At 32.8% G+C, this 26,794-nt stretch overlaps 4 protein-coding genes across 6 annotated transcripts; 3 read left to right on the top strand and 1 right to left on the bottom strand.

Moving 5' to 3' along the window:
- Positions 1–129: 129 nt before the first annotated feature.
- Positions 130–2,413, top strand: LOC142539631 (pentatricopeptide repeat-containing protein At2g29760, chloroplastic-like). Its single transcript, XM_075645209.1, has one exon. It carries the CDS (start codon positions 257–259, stop codon positions 2,243–2,245), a length of 1,989 nt encoding a protein of 662 aa, XP_075501324.1. The 5' UTR covers positions 130–256; the 3' UTR covers positions 2,246–2,413.
- A 5,976-nt stretch (positions 2,414–8,389) lies between these two features.
- Positions 8,390–9,014, top strand: LOC142539629 (uncharacterized). The gene has a single exon (XM_075645208.1). It carries the CDS (start codon positions 8,430–8,432, stop codon positions 8,922–8,924), a length of 495 nt encoding a protein of 164 aa, XP_075501323.1. The 5' UTR covers positions 8,390–8,429; the 3' UTR covers positions 8,925–9,014.
- A 5,049-nt stretch (positions 9,015–14,063) lies between these two features.
- Positions 14,064–14,672, top strand: LOC142538325 (STS14 protein-like). The gene has a single exon (XM_075643670.1). It carries the CDS (start codon positions 14,064–14,066, stop codon positions 14,670–14,672), a length of 609 nt encoding a protein of 202 aa, XP_075499785.1.
- Positions 14,673–14,847: 175 nt separating this feature from the next.
- LOC142539628 (uncharacterized) lies at positions 14,848–18,572 on the bottom strand. 3 transcript variants are annotated; one of them, XM_075645206.1, is made up of 12 exons: positions 18,180–18,572; positions 18,023–18,099; positions 17,652–17,712; positions 17,287–17,370; positions 17,083–17,196; positions 16,617–16,994; positions 16,106–16,509; positions 15,918–16,017; positions 15,771–15,830; positions 15,597–15,683; positions 15,364–15,492; positions 14,848–15,277 (listed from the first exon to the last, which is right to left on the bottom strand). In XM_075645206.1, the coding sequence occupies exons 2-12, from the start codon at positions 18,085–18,087 to the stop codon at positions 14,969–14,971; spliced, it is 1,791 nt and encodes a 596-aa protein (XP_075501321.1). In that variant the 5' UTR covers positions 18,088–18,099; positions 18,180–18,572; the 3' UTR covers positions 14,848–14,968. The 3 variants fall into 3 exon arrangements, with proteins under 3 accessions (XP_075501321.1, XP_075501322.1, XP_075501320.1); XM_075645207.1 differs by having other exon boundaries at positions 16,106–16,500; positions 18,023–18,572; XM_075645205.1 differs by having other exon boundaries at positions 18,023–18,571.
- Positions 18,573–26,794: the final 8,222 nt, after the last annotated feature.

Raw genomic sequence — 26,794 nt, 5'->3', positions numbered from 1 at the left:
ACATAAATGTATGTATAAAAAATTCTGTGAAGTTTTTCAAGATATATAATGGGAGGTTTTCAAGATATAGAATTTGGAGGTATAATTTCTATTACTAAAAAATTATTCTAGTTTAGGATTTCGTTACAATTTATAGATTTTGAACACGTAATTTTGAATTTTCCTAAGATCATATTTCTTGAACGAAGAAAGTGATTGCTCTCAATTCTGTTCCAATCAAAGGAAGGATGAAAGCCGGTCCAAATGAGCAAAAATAATGCTCAAATTTCCCAAGCGTTTGACCGTTGTCTCGCGCCATAATCTCCACCCTCCCCCTTTTCTATACACCACCGCCACTTCCTACGCTCCCTCTTCTTCTTCTCACCATTTGCTCCATTCTGTCGTTGAAAAATGCTCTTCCATGAGCCAACTGAAAGCTATTCACGGCCAAATAATCCTCCGAGGTCTGACACACGAAATCATCACTCTCAGCAAACTTATTTCGTTCTGCGCCGTGGATCCTTTCGGTGATCTTCAATATGCGCACTACCTGTTCGGGAAAATGCCCCAACGGAATCGATACATGTATAACATATTAATAAGGGTCTCTTTGAATGGCCAACAGTCGGAAAAGGCTCTCTCTCTTTACGGACAAATGGTCAATTCTGGGATTTTTCCGAACGAGTTTACCTTTCCTTTTGTACTGAAAGCGTGTGCTGTTCAGAAGTCATACCTGGAAGGGGTTTTGGTTCATGCGCTTGCTTTAAAATTGGGGTTTTCTGAAGCTTATGTATTTGTGCAAAATGGCTTAATCAATTTGTACGTTTGTTGTGGGAAGATTGGGTGTGCCAGGAAAGTCTTTGACGGCATTGAGATCAGAAATTTAGTGTCATGGAACTCCGTTATTGGTGGATATGCGAAAATGGGTAATTGGAATGAAGCATTTTGTCTTTTCCATGAGATGAGGGATGCAGGCTTCGAGCCTAATGGGCATACTCTTGTTAGTTTCCTCTCGCTTTGCTCGAGAATTTACGATGTGAAGCTGGGGAGGTTTATTCATTGGTATATTGAGATTAATAGGGTCAATATTGATGTTTATGTGCAAAACGCGCTTTTGGATATGTATGCCAAGTGTGGGCACTTGCTGAAGGCTGGAGTAGTTTTTACGCGAATGGTTGATAAAAACGTGGTTTCTTGGACTTCCATGGTTAGTGCATGTGCTAAACATGGATTTGTTGAATTCGCTGAGAGTGTTTTTGACCAAATGCCGGTAAAAAATGTGGTTTCTTGGAATTCAATGATTTCATGTTATCTCCAAAATGGTCAATGCAAGAAATCATTAGAACTCTTTTACCAAATGTGTAATACTGGTGTACTTCCTGATGAAACAACCATAGTTAGTGTCCTTTCGGCCTGTGGTCAACTAGGTGATTTGGTTACAGGAAAGAAACTACATGCCTATTGCCGTGATAATGAGGTAAAATCTACTGTCACTTTGTGTAATTCCCTTGTAGACATATATGCGAAATGTGGTTCAACAGAGTTAGCTTTTGATGTCTTTCTGAACATGCCGGAGAAAAATATCGTCTCGTGGAATATAATGATCAGTTCCCTTGCATTACATGGCTTTGGATATAAAGCGATCCAACTTTTCCAAATGATGGAAACCTCTGGGATACAGCCCGATGCAATAACTTTCAATGGCTTGCTTTCTGCTTGTTGTCATTGTGGCTTAATTGATATCGGCAGATATTTCTTTAATAAAATGAGTCGTGTATACAGAATACATCATGATATTGAACATTATGCATGTATGATCGATATTCTTGGCCGTGGAGGATGCCTTGAAGAGGCCTTCTCTCTGGTTGGGAAAATGGAAACAAGGCCGGATATAGTTATTTGGGGTGCTTTGCTTGGTGCTTGCAGAATTCATAAAAATGTTCTATTTGCAAAACTAGTATTAAAGCAGATTTTGGAGCTGGAACCTTACACCGGGGGGTTGTACGTGCTCATGTCAAATATTTTTTGCGAAGCTCAACGATGGGATGACACGAAGAAGATGTGGAAACTAATGAAGGATTATGGTGTGCAAAAGCATGAAGCAGTCAGCTCGATTGAAATCAGCGGCCGGATTTCTGAATTCATGGTCGGCAACAAGAAACATGAAGCGTCTGATCTTGTATACAATGTGCTCAATCAATTGATGGATCAGTTAAAATCCAAACAGTACGAATTTAATGTTGCCTTATTTACACATTCTTGGTAAGCAAATGCTAAAATTTACAGCTGGGGGATGCAGAATGGAGGAATGGATCAAACAAGTCCCATTTAAAAAATTGGTTATTCAATTCGATTTTTGTTATTTTTATTTATAAAAATTGGGTTAAACCGGATCAATCTATTTTTTAAAAAATGAAATCCAATTTTATAAGCATTGCATATTTTTGTTTAGCGGTGAATTGTTTTAATGTTGTCTGTATTTAGATGTGAAACATATGAATTGGATTGTATAATTTTGTTTAATAAGTAGAAAAACACCTGCAATCACCAAGCCCTAATCGGAGGTCCGAAGAGTGAAGGGAGAAATCTTGTGTCTATTATTATTATTATTCTGAAGGATCAATATTTTACATGATACATGAAGTTTAGTGGATTATACATTATGATACATAAAATATATGTTGTCCAAAAAGGTTTTAAATTGTAGAATTTCCTTTTACAATTTTGAAGTCTTTATAAGTTATTTATTTATCCATACACCATCGATTGGCACACAAATGTACATCCATCAAGTGTGCTAAAAATACAATTGAAGATCGAGCACTTGTACACCCATCAAAAATTATAAATAGTTTTAGCTATGTAAGCCAATTTTTTAAAACCACGCGAAATTTCCGCCAATGGCTGAGATGTTCAGTCGACTCCCTCCCTTTTTGTGGGGGTCCGGACCCCAACCAGTGAGTAGAAAAGGGAGGAAGAAAGAGGCCCTGGTGAACCGTCATAATTAGTGAACAAGTGTAAGCTTCGCTGCCCGACAATATGGAGTACTGACAACACCGAGGGACAGGCCCTGAAGCGAAGGACGGGAACGAGCGGAATTAATGTGTTCCAATTTCTGGCCTGAACCCCTTTCGGTGATACCTTTTGTGTCTAGCTCGTTCTCTTGGTCAAAATCAAAGCCAAAACACCATCGAGATCGCGGCGTGTGTAGGGGCGAAGGTTCAAAAATAAATGAATTGATTGAATAAAGGAGGGGAATACCTTTCCTATATTAGTGAAATAGGGCCTCGACTTATGATATGATTCGACTTGCCTTGAACCAGCCCTCGTGCTTTCCCTTTGACTTAGGCCGAAACGTAGGAGTAGGAATTCTCTTTTCACCTCCGAGAATAAAATAACTGGAAATCTCTGCTTTTTGTGCATACTTAAGCATGACACAAATGTCAATTAACAACTCAAATGTTATGTTTTAATCACAAATTTGCAGTCAAATATTATAAGATGAGATTATATATATCATAAAATGAATTAAAGCGCCAAATAAAAAAAGAGATTTTAAACTAAGTATTTAAAATTTAATTGTACTACATCTTAGCCCGAGTACTTGGGAAATTCAAAATGATGAATTGCTTGATTATTAATTTCTATTCAATGGATCTGAAGCACATGCATAACCATATATAATTATTTAATAATATTGATAATGCGATCATAATAGCATTAATTAACTAAAAGTAAGGTTTATATTTACTTACATTTCATGTCGGAGAAGCTTCGATATGGGTGCTGGAGATTATAATTAAAAAATAATGTTGTCCCGCCACTTTCTATGATGATAATTATTCTAAGAGTGAGTTTTTTGTAAGACGGTTTCACAAATCTTTATATGTGAGACGGTTCAACACTACCGATACTCACAATAAGAAGTAATAATTTTAGCATAAAAAATAATATTTTTTTATGTATAACCTAAATAAGAGATCTGTCTCACAAAATATGGCACGTGAGATCGTCTCACACAGATTTTTGCTTTTTTTAATTAATTTCAACGGACATCATCATATTATGTTTGTAATTTAAGGTTATTCTATGGGTTTACGTTTAATCTGTCGGAGAAATGTGCCAAAATAATAAAACAAAAAAAAAATTCAGAAATTGTTGGACAAAAAGGACGCTTCGCAGCTATTAAATATTGCCTCAGATTTGGAAATATAAAATATAATATTAATTTTTAATTACCCAGCATGCGAGTTTCATGTATGTATAGTGTATATAAAATATACGTGCATGCACACAAACACAACTATATGGTATAATAGTATTTTGGTGCGATACACTAGTTATTATTTTATTTAATTAATGATTAAGTATTGCTATTTGAATAATTATTAAAATTATTGATATAATATAATGATTGTATTTAAATTTTTTATATTATTACAAAAAATATTATATAAAAAATGTTTATATAATTTAATATGACGACTATTTCAAATTGAATTATTTATCTTAGATAAGTGAAACTGTTTGTAATAATATATATATATATATATATATATATATATATATATATATATAAAATCGTATATTATTTTATCTATGCAAATTTTAAACAATAAAAAAAATATTTTAAAAGGTCAAAATTTTTGTCATTTACCAAATGAATAAATTTTGATTACAAAATTTAATTATTTTTCTAAACATGTTTAAAAATATTTATATTGAAGTTTTAGTTAAAATACATAATAATAATAATATGGACAATCGATATATCAAAATTCACAAAGATTTTTTTTAAAAAAAGCTGAAAAACGTGATATTATATAAAAAAATATTTTTTACTTATTATATGATTGAGAGTATTGAGAACTAATATAAAAATAATACAAAACTAAAAATCACAAATGAAATTAAATAAAATGATATAATCAATATAAAAATTTATATGTAATTTATATTTTAAATATATATTAAATTAAAATTCGAATTTTAAAAATAAATTAAAATATTTAACATTTAACTACATATTTATTTAATATTTGTTTTTAAATATTTAATGCGATAGGTAATTTCTTTGTATAACAATTTTTTGGTGGACAAATTTCATATTGGAGTCGATTTGCCAGTGAGTCACGCAAACTTGTATCGTATAATTGATTCCCAATTGAACCTTTTTCTTCTTGTTGAGAATGCTCATGTCCAAAAAACTACCAATACAAATATCATGTCTTGTCTGATGACCCAATAATTAATATATTATTGTGAATAAAAATATAATAAATATTATCTACGTGGCTATGTGCATGTTTTGAGACCGTCTCTTATGAGACGATCTCACGAATATTTATATGTAAGATATATCAATCCTATCGATATTCACGATAAAAAGTAATATCCTTAACATAAAAAGTAATATTTTTTCATGGATGACCCAAATAAGAAATCTGTCTCACAAAATACGACTCGTGAGACCATCTCACACAAGTTTTAGATGGTTAGCTACGGCCCTAGACACGAATAATTTTATGATTCTTGATTCATTTGCTTATATTTCTTTTTTATTCCAACAAAATAAAATCCAACAACGTATATATGTATCACTAATTTTTCAAAAATATGTTTGTTAAAATTACATTTAGTTAAATTTTCAATAAAAAAATGGCCACAAGTAAGTCATTGAAATATTATACATCTAAAATAAAATATAACTAATTAACATTAATAATATATTATTAGATAACACGACCTTGTATAATAAAAATAAAATGAAATTAATAATTGATCATTCCCAATACTATCCACAAAGTAGAAAAACAAATTCGAACATAGCTCCCTAGCTAGTATGTAATACCCTTTAATTTGACCACTAAATAATTCTACAAATTTTTTCTGTCTTAACTTTTATTATATTTGTGGACAAAAATAAGTAAAAACAATTTAGATTAAAAAAAATTCCTACAAGCTACTGGTCCATACTAGGGGCAAGAATCATGTGATTGCATAAGGTCCAATAAAATTTAATCTAATAAAATTATATTAAAAATTATATATATATATATATATATACCAATAAAATTTAATCTAATAAAATTATATTAAAAATTATATATATATATATATATATATATATATATATATATATATATTTAATTCTTAATCTTGAAGCTTTGCCATGTTGTGGGCATTTTGGAAATAAAGAATTATGAATTGCTGAATGGCCAAGTTCCAATAATAACGTGTACCCCCACCATTTTGTTATAATGGGAATTAAATTTGAGGGATTATCTTAAAATGTGATCACGAAATTTGTTTTGCCGTATAAAGCAAAACTTGGTTCGGTCGACCCTACCCCTGCGGGCACTGCCTGCAGGGATCGATCCAACGGCTCGGATTTTTTCGAGCCAATTTTTTTTTATTTTACAAGGAGATGGGCCCGGATCACTCATGTGGAGTGATCCGGGCCGTTCATTGCCTGCCTGCACGGGTAGGTTGAAACAAACCGCAAAACTTTAGGGTTTCATTAGGTAAATAAAGCAAATAAAATTGAGAGCCCACCATTAAAGCCGGCCAATCCCCAACCTTCGCATTTATTAGTTTGACCATATGATTTCGATTAACTTTTCAACACTTCTCGCACATGATCCGTTGTTGTATGTAGATTATTGTGTTAGTTCGAGAACCATGTGACTCGATGGTTTGTTGATCACCCAAATTTTAATCATAAATTTGTTTGTTCGAATAAATTAGTTTTATATAATAAAAATTATATGAAAATGCTAATCTCATTTCACTGGGGAAAAGAAACAAAGAAAGAAAGAAGAAGACAAGAGAAAAGCTTTTTACCAGTCGATTTGTCTGTAGATTTGACGAAAAAAACGTGGATGATACTGATGTATACTATTTTATTAAATTTAAGATATTAGAATAATTAAATTTGGGGTCATCTTCTGTTCTAATAATTATATATATTAATAAAATGTTAAAATTTTAATACAAGTTATATGTAATTCAAATGATATAGTCATTGTTTCTGGGGTTTATGTTATTGGTTCAATTCTCATTGAGATCATTTTTTTATTCTTTTGTTTTTCAATTTACAAACACGCGACGCGTGTATCGATACACTGATTACTCTACGTACAACCTGTCACGCCCAACTTTACAGGTTGGCTTCCCCGCCCACCGATTCCTTTTTATTATTATTATTATTACTATTATGTTTTTGTATTATTTTCCATAATACCACTCCACGCGGGAATTTAATTTAATGTAATTTATTTATTGCCGATAAATTTTGTTTATATGGGTTTTTAGCTAGTAATCTAATTGATTAAAATTTGCTCCTAATATATATAGAGTTGTTTTCACGCATTATTTCAAAAAATTGCCCATGTATTTTTTTTAGATATTTATATTTATATTATACTATATATAAAATTTGATGCCCTTAGTGATCTGACATTGTGACAGTGATTAGTTTCTACGAAAGTAGAATATCAATTTTAGATAATTAATACTTTTAATATGATTTACTTATATATGTCATTCTAATCTATTTTAAATATTCATATATTATCACTACAGATTACGTATTTAATATAATTTTATTATCGTTATCTTAATAATAATTTAAAAATATAATAAAATTGTATGAATCAATTGGATCTAGACAAAAACTTGTGTGAGACGGTCTCACAGGTCGTATTCGTGAGATAGATCTCTTATTTGGGTCATCCAAGAAAACATATTATTTTTTATGCTAAGAGTATTAATTTTTATTGTGAATATCGGTAGGGTTGACATGTCTCACAGATAAAAATTTGTGAGACCGTCTCAGAAGAGATCTACTCTTAAATGAATATTGTGGTAAATTATTTTTATAACAATATAATAATGTAAACAACATCAAGTTGTAAAAATAATTTACCACAATATTCATTTAAGAGTAGGTATCTTGTGAGACAGTCTCACGATCTTTATCTGTGAGATATGTCAATCCTACCGATATTCACAATAAAAAATAATACTTTTAGCATAAAACTAATATTTTTTCATGGATGACTCAGATAAGAGATCTTTCTCATAAAATATGACTCGTAAAATCATCTCACACAAGTTTTTGTTTAATATATTCAGATCACACGGATCCATTCCAGCTCTCTTTCAATTATTCAAATTGCATAATTTTGTTGTATAATTTTTTCAGATCAAATCTTAAATAATGAACTACGTCATCGTAGAATTATTATTAAATGGGTACATATATTATTATTATTATTATTTATTAAAAATGAAAACCCTGTATTCTTTCTTTATTTTCTTGACATGTAGTCTTCCCCTAATACCCCTCAACTCTCTATTTAGATGTACAGGCGTTCTCGATGCTCTCTCATTATCCTCAACACGCAAAAAAAAAAAGTGCAGAAAAGAGAGAGAAGTTGAAATTTAAGATGGGTGTATGCAGTTCTTGCGAGGCGACTTCTGTGGCCACTGCTAAATTGATATTGTACGATGGGAGATTACAGGAGTTCCCTCACCCGGTTAAGGTCTCCTACGTCTTGCAGAAGAATCCATCTTGCTTCATTTGTAGTTCTGATGAGATGGATTTCGACGGCGTTGTATCTGCGGTTGGCGAAGAGGAGGAGCTGCAGCCGGGTCAGCTATACTTTGCGCTGCCGTTGAGCCGGCTGCAGCGCAGGCTGCAGGCGGATGACATGGCTGCGTTGGCCGTGAAAGCCAGTTCTGCCCTGACCAAGAGTGGGGATAAATGCGGGCATCGGAGGAATGTGTTGTTGTTTTCCGAGGAGAATGGTGGTGGCGTGAGGTCGAGGAAGGTGTCGGGCATGGGAGATATCGGATCCAGGAGGCGGAATGTTGGCGGCGGCCGCGCTGCCGGGAGGCGTAGTGGGAAGTTCTCGGCGCAATTGAGCGCGATCCCTGAGTAGGGGTATTTTGAGATTAGTGGTAGGAATATTCATTTTGTAAATATTTAGTGTTGGATGAATTGATCGCAAAGTTATAATTAATTACTCGAATTCGGTCCTCGTTGAATCCTTTAATTTTAATCCAACCTTAAATACCTATATTTTAGCACATTTAACTTACAACCAGCATTAAAATATAAAGTTAAATTCGACATTTTTCATTTAATATTTCAATGAATACATATTTGACTTGAATCAACTTTGAATATGAGATGGGACAAAGAAGAGGTGTGTTTAATTCGGAAAAATTGGTTAAATAATATTGGTTAATTTTTTTTTAAGAAAATGACATCTTCAAATATATTTGAATTATATTCGAGGATATCATTTTTTTTAAATAGTTGATCGAGATTAAAAAATAAAATAAGCCGCTTAATTCATTGCCCTGTTGTTTGACCTTGTTTTATACGCTGCTTGTATTATGACTTTGCGAGACTGACATTTATAAACGCCGGCCCAACTATAAAAATTACTACTTCCCAACATTATATACAATAAAATCAACATCATGATAAGTCATCTAGATTATCTTTACAATTAATTTTTTATATATGCTTATTCGAGTTAAATATTTCAAATCGTATAACACAAAAACTCATGTGAGACGGTTTCACTGATCAATTTTGTGATACATGTATTTTATTTGAGTTACACATGAAAAAGTATTATTATTTTTGTCAAAAATATTACTTTTTATTATAAACATGAGAATGGATGACTCGTCTCACGAATAAAGATCCGTGAGACCGTATCACAATAAACATACTCATATATTATATATAACGTACTTTTGGTAAGTGGATAATGCTTTGGAAGATTATTTATGTGTGTTGACTTTGGTTGATTTAAAATTTTAGATGAAAGTTTTTTTGAATTTTGGTATTATTTAACGATGTGATGGTTGGGTGTTACCTGTTAGAAGAATTTGGAATCCTAACATAGTGTAATTTAAAAAATTGCACGAAAAATATAATAAAGTGGTATTTATTTCCAGTTGTCAATTCCTTTTTTTTAGTAGGGAATTAGTATAGGTTGGGTATATAAAGGGCTTTAGAATATGTACCACATGATGCATAGCTACATTAGGTGAAGGTACTACTACCCAATAACTTGAGAACTCCCAAATGTGCTATTCTACTTGTATTATGGTTATGAAATTTCATGGATTCGACCTCAAATTAAATCCAAAAACAGTTTGCAAAAAAATTCATATGAGAGAGTTTTACGGTAAATTATGTGATACGGATCTTTGACTCGATTCATGAAAAATATTATTTTTTTATATAAAACATATTATTTTATATTGTAACTATAAATCAAGTTAACCGGTTTTATGATAGACATATTCAAAAAAGTCAAGTTGAAGCTCAAATTAAATTAAAAAACAAAGTGTCTGTTGACTCTGCTTTCAACAAATCAATGTCTAATTAATTATTCACTTCAAAGGGCTAGGTTTGATATATACAGCAACCTAAAATTATACAAATTATAAATAATACAACTAAAATAAAAAATAAAAATTGGCGGCTGAGAAATTTTTCCCTAAAATTTACAAAACGTCAAGGTCCGTGTTGTCACAATCCAGTCACAGTTTTTTTTAAATGGGAAAATAGTTAAATTATTTCCGAAATAGCATATTTTGGATTTTTTAATCTTTTAGCTATGACTTTTTTTTGATCTTATGTCAAATTTACGGCAACATTCCAGTGAAATATGACCGAAAATCAGGGAAACAACCTAACTTACGTAATGAAGAGCAAACCAACTTACAATGTCATTTTTTTGCAATTTTCACATTTTTTAATTACATGGAGCCAAAATTACTCAGATTCATTTATTATTGTTGAATTATGAAATGAATAAATAAAAAATCCACAAGTAAGAGACTGTCGATAAGTTCATGATCCAAAAATTATAATTCAATATGGTAAATTAGGGTATAACACACCGGACACATTAAGAAACAATCAATAAATAGGACTTTAGGAGTGATAATGGCAACGATTTTTGTCTCACCTGTCATCTTTGAGTAGGTCTCTTGTGAGACATCTCTCACGAATATTTATCTGTGAGACGAATCAAGAATATCGATATTCACAATTAAAACTAATACTCTTAATATAAAAAATAATACTTTTTCATGGATGACCCAAATAAGATATTCGTCTCACACAAGTTTTTGTCATAGTTTTTTGTAGGAACAAGATATAATTTTATGCGGATATTTTTCAAAATTCGATTTTAAGATATACTATTTTCGCAAATGTTAAATAATGGGATAATATGTGGTTTTCACACTTTAAATTATCAGATTAGTGGAGTGAGTGACACTTTAATTAAACACAATATTACCAAATTATGTTCCAACGCTTTTTTACACGTTGGATCTGCGTGTAATGTAAGCTATACATACCTTAAAATGGGAAAGATAAATGGTGTGAATTATTCTAATTATTTATAATTAATTACCTACACGTGACTTTAAAATAATTAATTATTTTTCAATTCTCACACGCATATGTAATAATTGGATCTAGGTCGAACTAAACCGCTATATATCTTTGTTAAAGATTATGATTAAGAAATCATTTAATAATTTTAAAATTTACAAATTTATGTTCATATAATAACTTTTAATAAATGAAATAAATGGTATTTTATATATATATATATATATATATATATATATATATTTGTGTGTGTGTATGACAGACACACACATGTCGAATTTGTCCCAACTTGGGTTTCACTAAGTGGTTGGGTTTTATCTATTGGGTTGCTTAAGACACGAACAAACCATGTGGTCAAGTGGCCCGTAGGTATTTGACAATTTAATTGGCTTCAATCATAATAATTATTCACGAACTCTACTGTTTACCCCAATAAAAAATTAAACGTTTAGGGAATTTTCGAGCACACAAGTTAAGATTGAGACTTAGATTTAATTCAAACTCAAAAAATAGATCAATAAGAGAAGAATGTTCAAATCCATATATGCAATCCCAATATTTACGTTATGGCCACCGACAAGCAAAAGCACGTAGTAGTGAGAATTCTCTTTTCACCTCCGAGACTAAAATAACTGGAAATCTTATGCATAAGATCACTTTAGAACAAACAATTGTAGAGGTAGCAGCGGGCTAGTAGCTAGGTGGAGGCCCTTCCGGTCTATATAAAATGTATTAGTTAGCAGGAGTAAACTTTATCCAGCCGATATTTGACATCTTAACACACCCCTCACGTTCAGGAATGAACAATTGAAACATGAAGACATTAACGGATGACTTAACTATGGGTAGTTTAACACATAACAGTGTGTTTGAGCTCTAATATCATGTTAAGACTGTGATTTGTACCTAACTCAATCTCAAAAAATAGCTTAAGGGTTGAGTTCATAAATACGAGTCTCAGAAACTTTATAGAACCAATATGAGATATTTTAACACATATCCAAATGATTGAGATAGACATTTCAATTACCATGTAGCCTTTGAAATATTGGATCTGGCAAGAAGGAAGTAACCCAAATGGATAATGTCATAATTATAAGTCTCATGGTCCCATTTTTTGATCTAATAAAAAGATTGGGACCCACGTGGCTTTTTGTTTCCATCATGGCACCTCTAATAGGGGACATATGTAGAAGATAGTCTCCAAAATAATGTTGCACCTTTTCATAATTTTCCAAAGTTTAGTATCATTTTTTTAATATTAAATAATTTGTATTAGATAATTGACAAAAGCTTGTGGAAGACGGTATCACAAGTCGTATTTTGTGAGACAGATATCTTATTTGTGTCATCCATGAAAAATATTACTTTTTATGCTAAAAATATTACTTTTTATTGTAAATATCGGTAGGATTGACATGTCTCACAGATAAAGATTCTTGAGACCGTCTCACAAAAGACATACTCTAGATAATTATAAAAATATATAAAATCAGTTATAAATAAAAAAATATTAAGATAAAAATACAATGTATACATCAATTTATTTAAATGAATGTAAATTGATATTAATAAAGTGATGGTAAAACTTGTAAATGTATGGTTGGTGAGATATTTGATTGTGAAATATTAAATATTTGAGAAATGAGATATTTGATTGATGTGGATCAGTGAACCCAAAATATTCATGCACACTAACTCATGTGTGACAGTTAAAATGTTTTCCTACTTATATTGCGAATATTTTAGAACTTCTTAAAGAATTAAAACGCCTCGGGTGTATTAGCATTGTATCAAAGATGTAGTCATAGATTACCCGGAGATTTCACAATTGCGGCAAACAAAAATATTAATGACGAGACATAAATTTGTTATGCTGCTAATACTTACATTTGATCTCCTCTTCTCGTCGAAGTCTCGCTGAAGAAGAGTTACGGTACCTAAAACAAAAAAACGTGCAGAGAAAAATGTCTCCGCCACTGTGATTTCCTCAACGAGCAATTTTTCGAAATTTTTATGGGCCAAATAGATGGAGTAGTAGTTATTTCTCAGTATGATTTTTTTTTTAATCGAGGTTGATGAAATAAACAATAGATGAAAAAATGGTATTTTAAACGTATGTATTTTTATAATAGAAATAGAAATTAATCTATTTAGGGAGATATTATCATTATCAATTATAATATATAGAAATTTTAAAAAATAATGTATATAATAAATTATGAAGTACGAAAGATCACTAAGAACTTTGTTGCGTCGGTTCCAAGAATTGAATGCACTGATTTATTTCTTCGCCAACACATCTGGTTGGTGGACGTGGCCCCATCGTCAAATTTCATTTAATTATTTTTGTATTATTTATTACTTGGTATATTATTTATTAATGTATGTCACGTGTGTCTTCCAATAATTCACGTGCGTGGGACACATATATCCATCAACAAACAAAGTCAAACTCATTGCACTAATTTTCCTGCATTTCCCACACAAAAGTCCATTAAACAATTTTTTTTATAAAAAAAACGATACTGAAATATAAATCTATAAGTTTTAATATTTAATAATATAGTTTCAAGAGATTTATATTTTTTTTAAAATTGATTTTTATAAAATTTGAATATAAAACTAATAAAATAAGATATTTTTATAAATGTATCACAGAGCATTCAGTACTGTCCTGAAAATATTTGACACTGGGGGAAAGAAAACGAAGATGTTCCTACTCTTATCAATGTTCACTTCTCTAATGCTCATCTCCCAGGCTTCAACCCAAGCTCAGCCGCCGCCGTCTCCTCCGGTGGCAGCGCCCCCAGCTCCCTCGGTGGCTCTACCCAACTCGACCCAAGAATATCTTGAAGCCCACAACCAAGCGAGGGCCGAAGTAGGTGTCGGCCCCCTCGTGTGGAGCGAGCCACTAGCCAAATCCGCCAGCCTTACGGTGAGGCTCCAGAGGGATAAACAGAACTGCACCTTCGCTAACTTGAGCAACAGCAGGTACGGCGGCAACCAGCTGTGGGCCGGTGGCTTCACCGTCACGCCGCGAATCGCGGTGGAGACGTGGGTGGCGGAGAAGAAGTTCTACTCTTACGCTAACAATTCTTGCGCGCCGGAACACCGCTGTGGGGTTTACACACAGGTGGTGTGGAAGAAGTCGCAGGAACTGGGGTGTGCTGAGGCTGTTTGTCCCAAAGAGCGTTCTAGTTTAACCATTTGTTTCTATAATCCCCCTGGAAATGTAATAGGAGAGAAACCGTACTAGAATTAAGTACTATGAATGTTATGGAGCAAACGATGTTTTTTGGAGTTGTTAAATCATAACTTTTGCTATATATTTTGTCTCTGATTTTGGTTCTTAATGGTTTCCTTTTCTGATTTTCTTGTTTAGAGCTCGATTTCTTGAAGACATTAATTAGCTTTATTGCATGCGTTTTCGAGATGTTAGATTTTCTCAAATAGTTGTATACCTGGAACTAAGATTGGATCTATATACAGTACAAAACCAGACCATTCAACTGAAGCGTGTAACAAGAATAAAGAATGAACCCGGGCCAATTTTCACTTCACCAGCTCTTTCAATATTAGATACCTGAAAGAAAAATTATGTGGAACCCATTCGATGTCTTTGCGCGAAGATTGAGCAGGTTTGGATCTTCTCTTAATGGTTTTCGTTAGAGACTCAGGTAAAGATTGTTGGATCATCCGTACTATGTCACCAGCACAGAGACCTGACTCCTTGGCGAAGTACTCCACTATCTTCGGCAGGACGATCCTTTTATCCTTCCGAATACCAAATGTAGCTCGAATGTACTCTTCTTTTGCAGCTTCCAGTTGATGATATACTTTCTTTGGCGTGTATGTACGAACCTAATAGCATACAAATACAAGACTATTAGCTCAAGAAATGTTGAACATGATGAGGTTTAAGAATAAGGGCATGAATGATTGATTACTGCTGGATCAGAGTGGCTCCCGGTTGAGAGAGCAAAGTGCAGAAGTGGCTCGGATCCTGCAATAGCATATGCTTGCCGTGCATCGCTTGATTTAAATTTTGTTCTTGATGAAAACAGTAACCTAAGCCACTGAATGAAGAGCACATTTCATCAGCATAAACGAATGTTCTACATTTAACTCATACAGAAAGAATGACGTAAACATGTGTCAAGATTAAATCCAAGTAATGTACCTGTCCAGGATGCGACATTCGGCATCCCAGGATAGAATTCTGCATAACATCTGCGCTCACTATTTGACCTCCAACATCGTAGGCAGCCTATGTAAGAAGTACAACTGTGAGATCAATTTATTCCAGCCGAGCCCTTTATGGGAGATGTAAATGATTGATTTCTTGTTTTATTACCTTCATCAGTAGAAACATCCGCTTCATATTGTTTTCCGGGATGCCATATGCCAGAAACGCCTGTAAACATAAAAACACCATATGCATAACTTGTAATGTTTACAAGATTTGTCATGTTGTAACAATATTACTGGGTCAAGTTTATACATGCATCACCAAAGCATTGTGTATATTGATCCAGAATGCCAGCTTCTCCTCATGGGTCAACTTTCCGGGATCTATCTCTTCCAATCGAGAAATAAGTGACCTGCGATATAAATTCAACTATCATATCAGGCTTGATCAAGGTGAAATATGTCTACCGAAAAACCTTTATACAATCCAAGTATCCTCACCTAAAGTCCCGTAATAAGTATTCGATATAGTTCAATTTCTCTCTATTTCTGTATATACAATTTACTTCAACCATTGTGCTGTAAGGTCCACTAAAATCTTTCAGCCCTTCCGTATGAAACGGGTTATCCAGCCGAACATCAAAGGAAAACTCGTTTCTAAATCCTTGACTCCACAAGTCAGGCTGAAATTTTGGAGAAAATGCACCCACAGATGAAAAAGATGAAGTGGGCGACGAGTAGCTGTGGTGCACCAATGGAGGATCAGCAAGCTTGTAATATATGTTGCACATGCACCTGACCATTTCTTCCGAAAGCTTGTTCGGTGTCTCTGGTAAATGATCCGAAATACGGGTTCCAAGATGCTCCGCCAAACTAATTACATTCGAAGACGTATTCTGAGAATACTGTAAAAAGTTCAAAACATTGCAAGTAATTAGAAAAATTTATGATCAGAATCCTACACCGTAAGTACTAATTTTCATGAACCAAGCCTGAAATAAAATATAAATACCTCCATCATGGCCAATGGCTGAGAATAACATGTATTAAGAGAAGTTTTGCTCGACGGTGCTGTACGTTGAGAGAGTGAAGAGTGGGAGCGTTGAACTAACGACTCAACAAGAATATCTTCATCGATTTCCTTAGATAATGAATGAGTATTAATCTCAGGTGCAAATTTATCTTCTGCTGACGAAGTATCTGTTCCTGAAAAATCTAGTCGCCTCCTTCTCAAGGCCGGTTGCTGTGATTTTACTCCAAATTTCTTGGGTGGGGTTAGGGAAGTGAATTGAGGATCAAATGCATTTCGATACAGTGACAGAAGATGATGCTCTAAGTGCTCGACTTCTAGCTCCAATACTGCAATTTCTTTAATGAGCTCTGCAGCTGGCTAGAATTCGGTAGCAAATCTTTCTTTGTTACACTTCAAATACTGATGATTTTAAAACTTGCAAGCGTGAAATCGATAAATACTATACCTGAGGAATAGTGGTTTCATTTATATAGTGGGACGAAGCCTTGTAACCAAGTGCCTTTTCCATGGCACAGCGAACAGATACTTGATCCTGCAATCTTTTTTCGAGCTGCTGTATCTGCATTGAAAATATAAATTTACAAATTCTCGAAGGATTTAACAGAAGTACCAACTAATCAGCAAGCAGAAAATGTTTTTTTTTGCATACCTCTCGACTCAAAGAATCTTGGATTTCAGATTTACATAAATTATTTGTATTGCTGCTGAAAGAGCCATTTAAGTGTCCTGTATCCTGGAATCCAGTAATAAAAGTTCGTGTAATTTTTAAACGCGTTAGATTGCAATTAAATACATACCTTTGAGATAACTGCGAGTTATATCTACTAATTAATTGATAACAAATGATTATGTAGGATCTGGAAAGTACTTTTTCCAGAAAAGGAATAAACAAAAGTGGAATATAGATGATTCGCTATTTTGGAAGAACCTGAATCCAGAAAGAATTGAGAAAGGACTGATAATCTGAATTGGAAAAGTTTCTATTGAAATATGTTTACTATAAGCATAACTTACCAGCTTCTGTTGATGAGGTTGTTCCAAGTTATCTTCCTCAGGTTCTCTGCTGTGGGGGAAGCTGCCATTACGGTACAGTGACAGGAAACAGAGTTTTAACTCAACATATAAATATCACACTGCAAAAACTGAATGCGGAAATAAGAAAATAACCCGAAAAGCCTCAAAACATAGACGCGGGAATCAAGATTTTACATAGCTCCCACCCACTCGATTATCCACTCGAACAAATTGACAAATTCTTAAAAGATCTCCAAAAACAACAGATAAAACTAAATGAAGACCAAATATATGGCTCACAAAGCTAAGCTTAACACAAACCCATAATATAAAACCGCGTAGTACAGTAAAATAACCGAGTAAAAAGGTACCTCTTGGAACGCCTGTGTCTAACCAGCGCAGGCAACTTGCTGCTGCGAAACCCTTCGAAACCCATTAAAACGAGAAGCTAAACGAACAAGGAAGAAGTGGCAAATGAACTCACAAGCTCTATTGGAAAGAAAATGATTAGCAAGGAATTGAACCCACAAGCTCTATTTGAAAGAAAATGATCAGCAAGGAAAGACTTTTAGGGTAGAAAATGGTCCCGAAACGCAGCTTGGAGTCAAAGCCCGCAATTGTCTTGTTCTACATTTGTCCATCTTTCAGCACCAAACCAGGCAATGACTTCCTAAATGCAAAGTCTGAACACCACAGAGGGTCATGTGCGCAAACAAAAAATGGCTGAGAAAAGGAAGCCCTTTTGACCATTAGACGCCTTCTTTGTTAAAGAAAAGCAGCTCCCATTACCATTCTCTGTACTCTTTTGCTGTGAAAACTAGGCCATTTTTTGCAATGGACGGACTCTCCGTCTGGCGTAGAGAGAAGGAATCAGATTTTGTTGCTTTTGTCGAAGAAATTTCACTGGCGGTAGTGTAGTGCTCAGAAAGTTGACTATTTTGGAGAAAGAATAATAGAAAGATTGGATGATAAGCTTTATTTATATATTTACAAATAAATTAAAATTGAGATTTTTGTGGAGATAAAAGAAGAAAGATAATATATATATATGTCGACGGTTGAAAATTAATATTTGAATGAACGTTGAAAATAATTGTTGTAAATATTAAAAATTAGTGTGTGATGATGTAGGTAATGATGAATTTATTTTTGGATTATTTGTAAAGAAATTCTATAAATAGCATCACCATTTGTGAATAAATACACAATTGAGTTGAGAAAAAAATATTATAAAGTGTGCAGTTTGATAACTTTGAGAGTTTGAGATTTTTACTTTTTACCATAAATTTTTACTTTTTCATAACACGTTATCAGCATGAAGCTCTAAAAGTCCTCCATATTTTTCCAAACTCCAAAACAAAAGAAAAAGGTAACAAAAGTAATAATATTTATTTTACTGTTTATTTATTTATTGTGTATCTATTTAATATATAATATAATGTTATTCAGAAATAATAAAAATAAATTTTTCAAAAACTTGTTATAAATCCTGGGAGGATGTTAAGACGACAGACATCCCACACTCCCGGTAAGGGATACGACAAGTATAAAAGCCTATAAGGTTTTTAAAAAAAATAACTTGTGACACCGCATTATAATAATGTGATATGATATACATAATTATTTAAACATGACTAATATTATATACATCATATTACAAATGCATATATTTATTTTTTTGTACACCAACGGTCATAAACGGTAACAAAACGGCTAGTTTTTGCCCCATAAATATGATCTCATAAACACATTCAATCACTCCAACTTTCACTTCTTCTCTAAAAATTATTCTTCATCAAATTTTCGAAGAAGATGGCTTTCTCAAAGATATTTTTAATTATTTTGGTTATCATACTCACGAGTCTTGTATTTATTGGAGAATATCCTCCTCGTGTGTTTTCTTTATTTTTACGAATGCTTGTACTTATTGTTTATCCATTACTTTGCATTGCAATATTCATTAACTAATAAAATGCATCGTAAATTTTTTTTAGTACCACCATGACAAACTTGGCAAAGCTCGAATTCATTTCTCTTGATATTACGGGGAAAATTTATATGACATGGACTCTCGATGTAGAAATGGATCTTGAGTCATTGGGTCTAAGTGAGACCATAAAAGAAAATGGCATATCGACGTCACAAGAAAAGGCAAAAGCCATGATATTTTTGCGTCGACATCTCGACGAGCGATTGAAATGTGAATATCTAATTGAAAAAGATCACATGGCTTTGTGGAAGGGATTAAAAGAAAGATTTGAACATATAAGGAAAGTTATACTTCCGACCGCCCGAGATGAATGGAATACGTTGAGATTCCAATATTTTAAAAAAGTCAGTGATTACAACTCGGCGATGTATAGAATAATCTCGCAATTGAAATTTTGTGGGCACGAGATTACTGAATTGGAAATACTTGAAAAAACATTTTCCACTTTTCAGGCATCGCATATAACTCTACAACAACAATATAGAGTGCGTGGAATTTCGAGATATTCCGAATTTATCGCATGTCTCCTTGTGACGGAAAAGAATAATGAGTTGTTAATGAGAAATCATCAGGCACCACCCACTGGTTCAACGACATTTCCTGAAGTAAATGTCGTAAACAAAAATGAATTTAAATTTGGAAACCAAAATCAAAGTTATAGACAAGATTTTGGTCGAGGACGAAATCGTGGTCGTGGTCGTGGACGTGGAAGTGGTCGTGGACGTGGACGCGGCCGTTGTTTTGAAAATAATCGAGATAGTTACTTCCATAACTCATCTCAAAAGAGTGTCCCAAACCATCCACAGAAAAGACATCATGAAAATATGAGTGTTAATGAGAATCACTCAAAAAGATTTGAAAGTTCTTGTTTCAGATGTGGTACTCCAGGACATTGGTCTCGTATTTGTCAAGCCCCTGAGCACCTTTGTAAATTTTATAAAGAATCAATAAAGGGGAAAGAAAAGGAGACCAACTTCACTGAACAGAGTGAACCTTTGAGTGATTCAACTCATTTTGATGCTGGAGATTTTCTGATTGATTTCTCAGACAATGATCAATTTGCTGGTGGAATAAATATGTAAAATATTTTTTTTTCATGTACCCGTATGATAATGTTTTATCGTATGCTATATTTTTACATATATATTATATTGTATTTTATTTTTATAAATGTATTGTCAGTAATTTTATTTCATTGCATATTTTTTTTAAGTTCAAACATGAAAAATGCTATGAACAAAGCTGAAGTTTGCATACCCGATAGTGGTACAACGCACACTATCCTCCGAGATAAATGATATTTCTTAGAACTAAAACCAACAAAAACAATGGTGAATACAATATCAGGTCCTGTAGACTTGATTAAAGGATGTGGTAAAGCACAATTTTTGTTACCTAATGGTACAAAATTTTTGATCAATGATGCTTTATATTCACCACAATCGAAAAGAAATTTGTTGAGTTTTAATGATATATATTCACATGGGTATGATACTCAAACAATGAATGAAGGGAATAAGAAATATATGTGTCTTATCACATATAAATCAGGAAAGAAATATGTGATTGAAAAACTACCAATGCTCCCTACTGGATTACATTATACACATATAAGTCTCATTGAATCAAACATGGTAATTGATAATTCTTCAATATTAACAAATTGACATGATCGATTGGGACATCCTGGTTCAACAATGATGCAAAAAATTATAGATAATACACATGGTCATCCACTGAAAGACCAGAAGATCTTTCAGAATAATAAGTTTCAATGTAAAACATGTTCTCTTGGAAAACTTATTATAAGACCATCACCAGCAAAAGTCCAAACTGAATCACCAATCTTTCTTGAACGTATTCAGGGTGATATTTATGGACCAATTCATCCACCATGTGGACCATTTAGATACTTTATGGTATTGATTGATGCCTCCAGCAGATGGTCACATGTATGTTTATTGTCAACTCGAAATGTTGCATTTGCAAGATTACTTGCTCAAATAATAAAATTGAGGAATCAATTTTCCGATTATACAATCAAGAAAATTAGACTTGATAATGCTGGTGAATTTACTTCCCAGACTTTCAATGATTATTGTATGTGTATGGGAATCATTGTTGAGCATCATGTTGCTCATGTACATACACAGAATGGATTGGCTGAATCATTGATTAAACGTCTGCAAATAATTGCTAGACCAATGGTTATGAAAACAAAGCTCCCTATTTCTATATGAGGACATGCAATTTTACATGCTGCTTCATTAATTCGCATCAGACCAAGTGCATATCATAAATACTCCCAATTGCAGCTTGCATTTGGTAAAGAACCAGACATTTCTCATCTGAGAATTTTTGGATGTATGGTGTATGTGCCTATTGCACCACCACAACGAAAGAAAATGGGACCTCAAAGAAAGATTGGAATTTATATCGGTTATGATAGTTCATCAATCATTCGATATCTTGAACCTCAGACAGGCGACATGTTCACAGCACGTTTTGCTGATTGTCATTTTAATGAGGAAATCTTCCCAATGTTAGGGGGAGATAAGAAACATACCAAAAAGAAAATTACATGGTATGTATCATCATTGTTACATCTGGATCAAAGAACAAAACAATGTGAAAAAGATGTACAGCAAATTGTGCACTTGCAAAGAATAGCAAATCAAATATCAGATGCATTTGCAGACACAAAAGGGGTAACTAAATCATATATACATGCTGCAAATGCCCCTGCTTGAATTGAAATTTCGAAGAAACAAATTGAAGCTACTCATGATGTCATTAAACGCCTGAAGCATGGAAGGCCAGTCGGTTCCAAGGATAAAAATCCTCGAAAAAGAAAATTCATAGAGAAACACGATGATCACAAAAGAGAAAATGATGTTCCTGAAGAAACACATGATAATCAAAAAATAGAGAATGATGTTTCTGAAGAAACACATGATGATGAAAATATTCTGTCAGAATCACAAACTGACGAGAATCGTGAAATATCTATCAATTACATTAATACTGCAAAAATATGGAACCGAAAAGATATAAAAGAAAGTGATGATATATTTTCTTATAATGTGGCAATTGATATCATAAATGATAATGAAGATCATGAGCCAAAATCTTTTGGTGAATGTAAAAATCGGCAGGATTGGATAAAATGGAAAGATGTCATCCAGGTTGAATTGGATTCGCTAAATAAACGTAATGTTTTTGGACCTATAGTCCTTACACCTGAAGGTGTAAAACCTGTTGGATACAAATGTGTTTTTATTCGAAAGCGAAATGAGAAAAATGAAATTGTAAGATATAAAGCTCGACTTGTTGCACAAAGTTTTTCTCAAAGGCCTGGAATTGTTTATGAAGAAACGTATTCTCCCGTGATGGATGCAATTACGTTTCGGTATTTGATTAGATTGGCGGTATCTGAAAATTTAGAAATGCGTCTTATGGATGTTGTTACAGCTTACTTATATGGATCACTTGATAGTAATATATATATGAAAATCCCTGAAGGATTTAAGATGTCTGAAGCACAAAGTTCAAAACCCAGAGAATGTTATTCTGTGAAATTACAAAGATCATTATATGGGTTAAAGCAATCCGACCGAATGTGGTATAATCGGCTAAGTGATCACTTGATGAAAAAGGGATATGTAAATAATTCAATATGCCCTTGTGTTTTCATTAAGAAAACAACATCCGGATGCGTAATTATTGCTGTATATGTTGATGATTTAAACATCATTGGAACGAATAAGGAAATTCAAGAAGTTGTGTCATACTTGAAGGAAGAATTTGAAACGAAGGATCTTGAAAAAACCAAGTATTGTTTGGGTTTACAAATTGAACAAAAAGAATGTGGAATATTTGTTCACCAGACAAATTATACAGAAAAGATCCTTAAACGTTTTAATATGGATAAATCAAATCCTTTAAATACTCCAATGGTTGTTAGATCATTAAATATAGAAAAGGATCCATTCTGTCCATGTGAAGATGATGAAAATATTCTTGGTCCAGAAGTACCATATCTAAGTGCTGTCGGTGCCATTATGTATCTTACAAATTGTACAAGGCCTGATATATCTTTTGCCGTAAATTTATTGGCAAGATTTAACACATATCCAACAAAGAGACACTGGAACGGAATTAAACATATATTCCGTTATCTACGAGGAACGACAGACTTGGGACATTTGTATTCAAAAGATGCTAATCCAAGTATAATTGGTTATGCCGATGCTGGATACTTATCTGATCCACACAAGGCACGTTCCCAAACTGGATATGTATTTACTCGTGGAGGCACTGCAATTTCTTGGCGTTCACAGAAACAAACACTCGTAACAACTTCATCAAATCATGCCGAGATTATTGCACTACATGAAGCAAGTCGTGAATGTGTGTGGTTAAAATCAATGACCCAACATATCCAAATCTCATGCGGATTATCATTTGACGAGAAGCCTGTGATACTATATGAAGATAATGCTGCATGTGTTGCTCAAATGAAAGAAAGATACATAAAAAGCGATATAAATAAACATATTCCTCCTAAGTTCTTCGCATTCACCAAGGAGCTTGAGAAGAATAAATATATTGATGTTCGTCACATTCAATCAAGTGAAAACTCATCAGATCTTTTCACAAAGGCACTTCCTACGACAATATTCAGAAATCACATATATAATATTGGGATGCACAATCTACGAAATTTGTGAAGAATTGTTCGTGTCAACATGAGGGGGAGTTTACGTGACTGCACTCTTTTTCCCTTACTATGGTTTTTATCCCAATGTATTTTTCCTAGTAAGGTTTTTAACGAGGCATTATAAAAACACGTAATGAAGACAATCATTATGATCATCATCACAAGGGGGAGTGTTGAAAATTAATATTTAAAACATGTGTGTTGAATATTTGTGTTGAATATTTGAATGTTGAAAATAAGAGTTGTAAATATTGAAAATTAGTGTGTGATGATGTAGGTAATGATGAATTTATTTTTGGATTATTTGTGAAGAAATTCTATAAATAGCATCACCATTTGTGAAGAAATACACAATTGAGTTGAGAAAAAAATATTATAAAGTGTGTAGTTTGATAATTTTGAGAGTTTGAGATTTTTACTTTTTACCATAAATTTTTATTTTTTCATAACATCGACAAAATATAAATATGGTCTAAATTTTCTTGCGCTATCAATCAATCACTTAAATAATAAAAACTTATACTTGTTTAGGTGAGTTGTGATGTCTTTAGTACCACAAATATAAAATTTTCTGATATGCATCACTCACTTCTCTTTAAAAAAATTTGTCATATTTTTAAAATCCGTGTGATATGTTTTCTGCCATTGTGGAATTTTTATTTGATGTATGTATAATTGATTATATTTTTCGATTAATACTTCATTATTCGATCCTAACATAAAAACAAAAGCAAGTCTATTTAAAATATAATATATACGAAAGCAAACCTACTCAAAAGATGTTAAAAATTATGAGGTCAACAAAAAGCGAAAAGGTAGATGTAAAAGTATTGAAAATTCGAGGACTAACTGTTTTTTTCTTAATAAAAAAAAATACTTTTGAAAGAAGACAAGAATTTGTGTGAGATGTTCTCACGTGTCGTATTTTGTGAGATAAATCTCTTATTTGGGTCATCCATGAAAAAATATTACTTTTATTGTGAATATCGATATGGTTGACACCTCTCACAAACAAAGATTCGTGAGACCGTCTCATAAGAGACCTATTCTTAAAAGAAATGCACAATAGAACTTACAGTCAAGACTCAAGATGTATGTTTTTTAAAATCCTAATAATAGCATTTTCCTTTACTAAAATAACGCTGAATTCTTTACATATCTCCACGCAAATGAATCCATATTAAAAAAATTGAATATTTATCGAGGGTTGGAACTCATGCCCATTTACAAGTTGAATGAATTAAAGATATATACCAGAGGGACTTAACTTAATTGATAAAAAAAAAAAAAGATAAACAAAGCGTGTTACCTCAAAAGGGAAGAAAGTTAATTGGCTCTAAAAAGGGAACATTGGATGCTTTGAAAGGAAACGAAATTTTGTGGGTTTCCCTTTGTCTAAATCTTTTTACTTGAAAATTAAGAAAAATGTGAGATACCCACGTTGTCTTTGCTACAAAAGTGAGTCTCGTTTGTCAAAGAATCAATGAATAATTAATGTGTACGTGGGTTGATCTTTTCCAAGATCCATACAAAAGAAAAGGATGATTGTGGTTTTAAGTTTGAAGAAACAGATAACGAGCGAAAAATTCAAGTAGCAAGATTTTAAAACTGAATAAAAAATACAAAGAATAATTATATTTATATAGATAGAGTAAACACAAAAAGAGTAATATATTCTAACAAAGTTTTTAGGAACTAAGCCTCTCCTATTTTATTTATTTATTTTTATAGTTCTCCTAGAGCAATTTGTATACGTTAAAAAAATGGTTTTATGTTTATACACTCAACACTTTCTTGGCCAAATATAGTAAGACTTGTATATTACGATTTACTCAATGATATGATTTGTAGGATACAACATTAACTTCGATGGTTTAGTAAATGTGTATTTACTAGATAGCGGTCGCGAATTATCAGCAAAAAAGAAAAGAAACGAGTTTTATTTCGAGATCTTGAGTTCAAATTTTGTGAATATAAATTAAGCTGTAGAAAACCTTTTTTGTAATGGGTCAAGCTCGATGATCGACTTAATTTTGGTTTTTTTTGGGGATTAGGCAATGCAGTTTATGTATGTACGGCCCATATATGTACTTGGCCTGCTCCTCAGCCTGATTTTGTGAAGATTAACGTGGATGCAACTATCTCACATGGAGCACGTCACTCGGGGGTTGGGGCTGGGATCCGACGTAGTCAAGGCGTGGTAGTTTTTTTTTTTTGGTATATTTATCATCCAGCCACGTTGTTTTGGAATATATTCACACTGATAGACTTTTGAAATGTATAGCACTCAAAAATCACATTTTTTATCTCAAGCACTTCAAGAAGACGTACTTTCATCAATTTAACATATGTATATATACAAGATGTAATGCCCGAGAATTTGGTTATTATAATCTGAAATAATTTGTTGATAATTGATGTGATTTTAGATGG

The sequence above is a fragment of the Primulina tabacum genome, chromosome 3, assembly GCF_025594145.1.
Source record: "Primulina tabacum isolate GXHZ01 chromosome 3, ASM2559414v2, whole genome shotgun sequence".
NCBI classification, from domain to species: Eukaryota; Viridiplantae; Streptophyta; class Magnoliopsida; order Lamiales; family Gesneriaceae; genus Primulina; species Primulina tabacum.
Note: the sequence above shows the minus strand (reverse complement) of the source record. Positions and strands in the feature narration are given on the sequence as shown.

Coding starts and splice junctions, on each gene's coding strand:
- LOC142539631 (XM_075645209.1), top strand. CDS start 257: ATGCTCAAATTTCCCAAGCGTTTGACCGTTGTCTCGCGCCATAATCTC.
- LOC142539629 (XM_075645208.1), top strand. CDS start 8,430: ATGGGTGTATGCAGTTCTTGCGAGGCGACTTCTGTGGCCACTGCTAAA.
- LOC142538325 (XM_075643670.1), top strand. CDS start 14,064: ATGTATCACAGAGCATTCAGTACTGTCCTGAAAATATTTGACACTGGG.
- LOC142539628 (XM_075645206.1), bottom strand. CDS start 18,087: ATGGGTTTCGAAGGGTTTCGCAGCAGCAAGTTGCCTGCGCTGGTTAGA. Junction 17,371..17,651: donor AACCTCATCAACAGAAGCTG/GTAAGTTATGCT, acceptor ACTGGATTCCAG/GATACAGGACACTTAAATGG. Junction 15,493..15,596: donor GAATGTCGCATCCTGGACAG/GTACATTACTTG, acceptor CTCTTCATTCAG/TGGCTTAGGTTACTGTTTTC.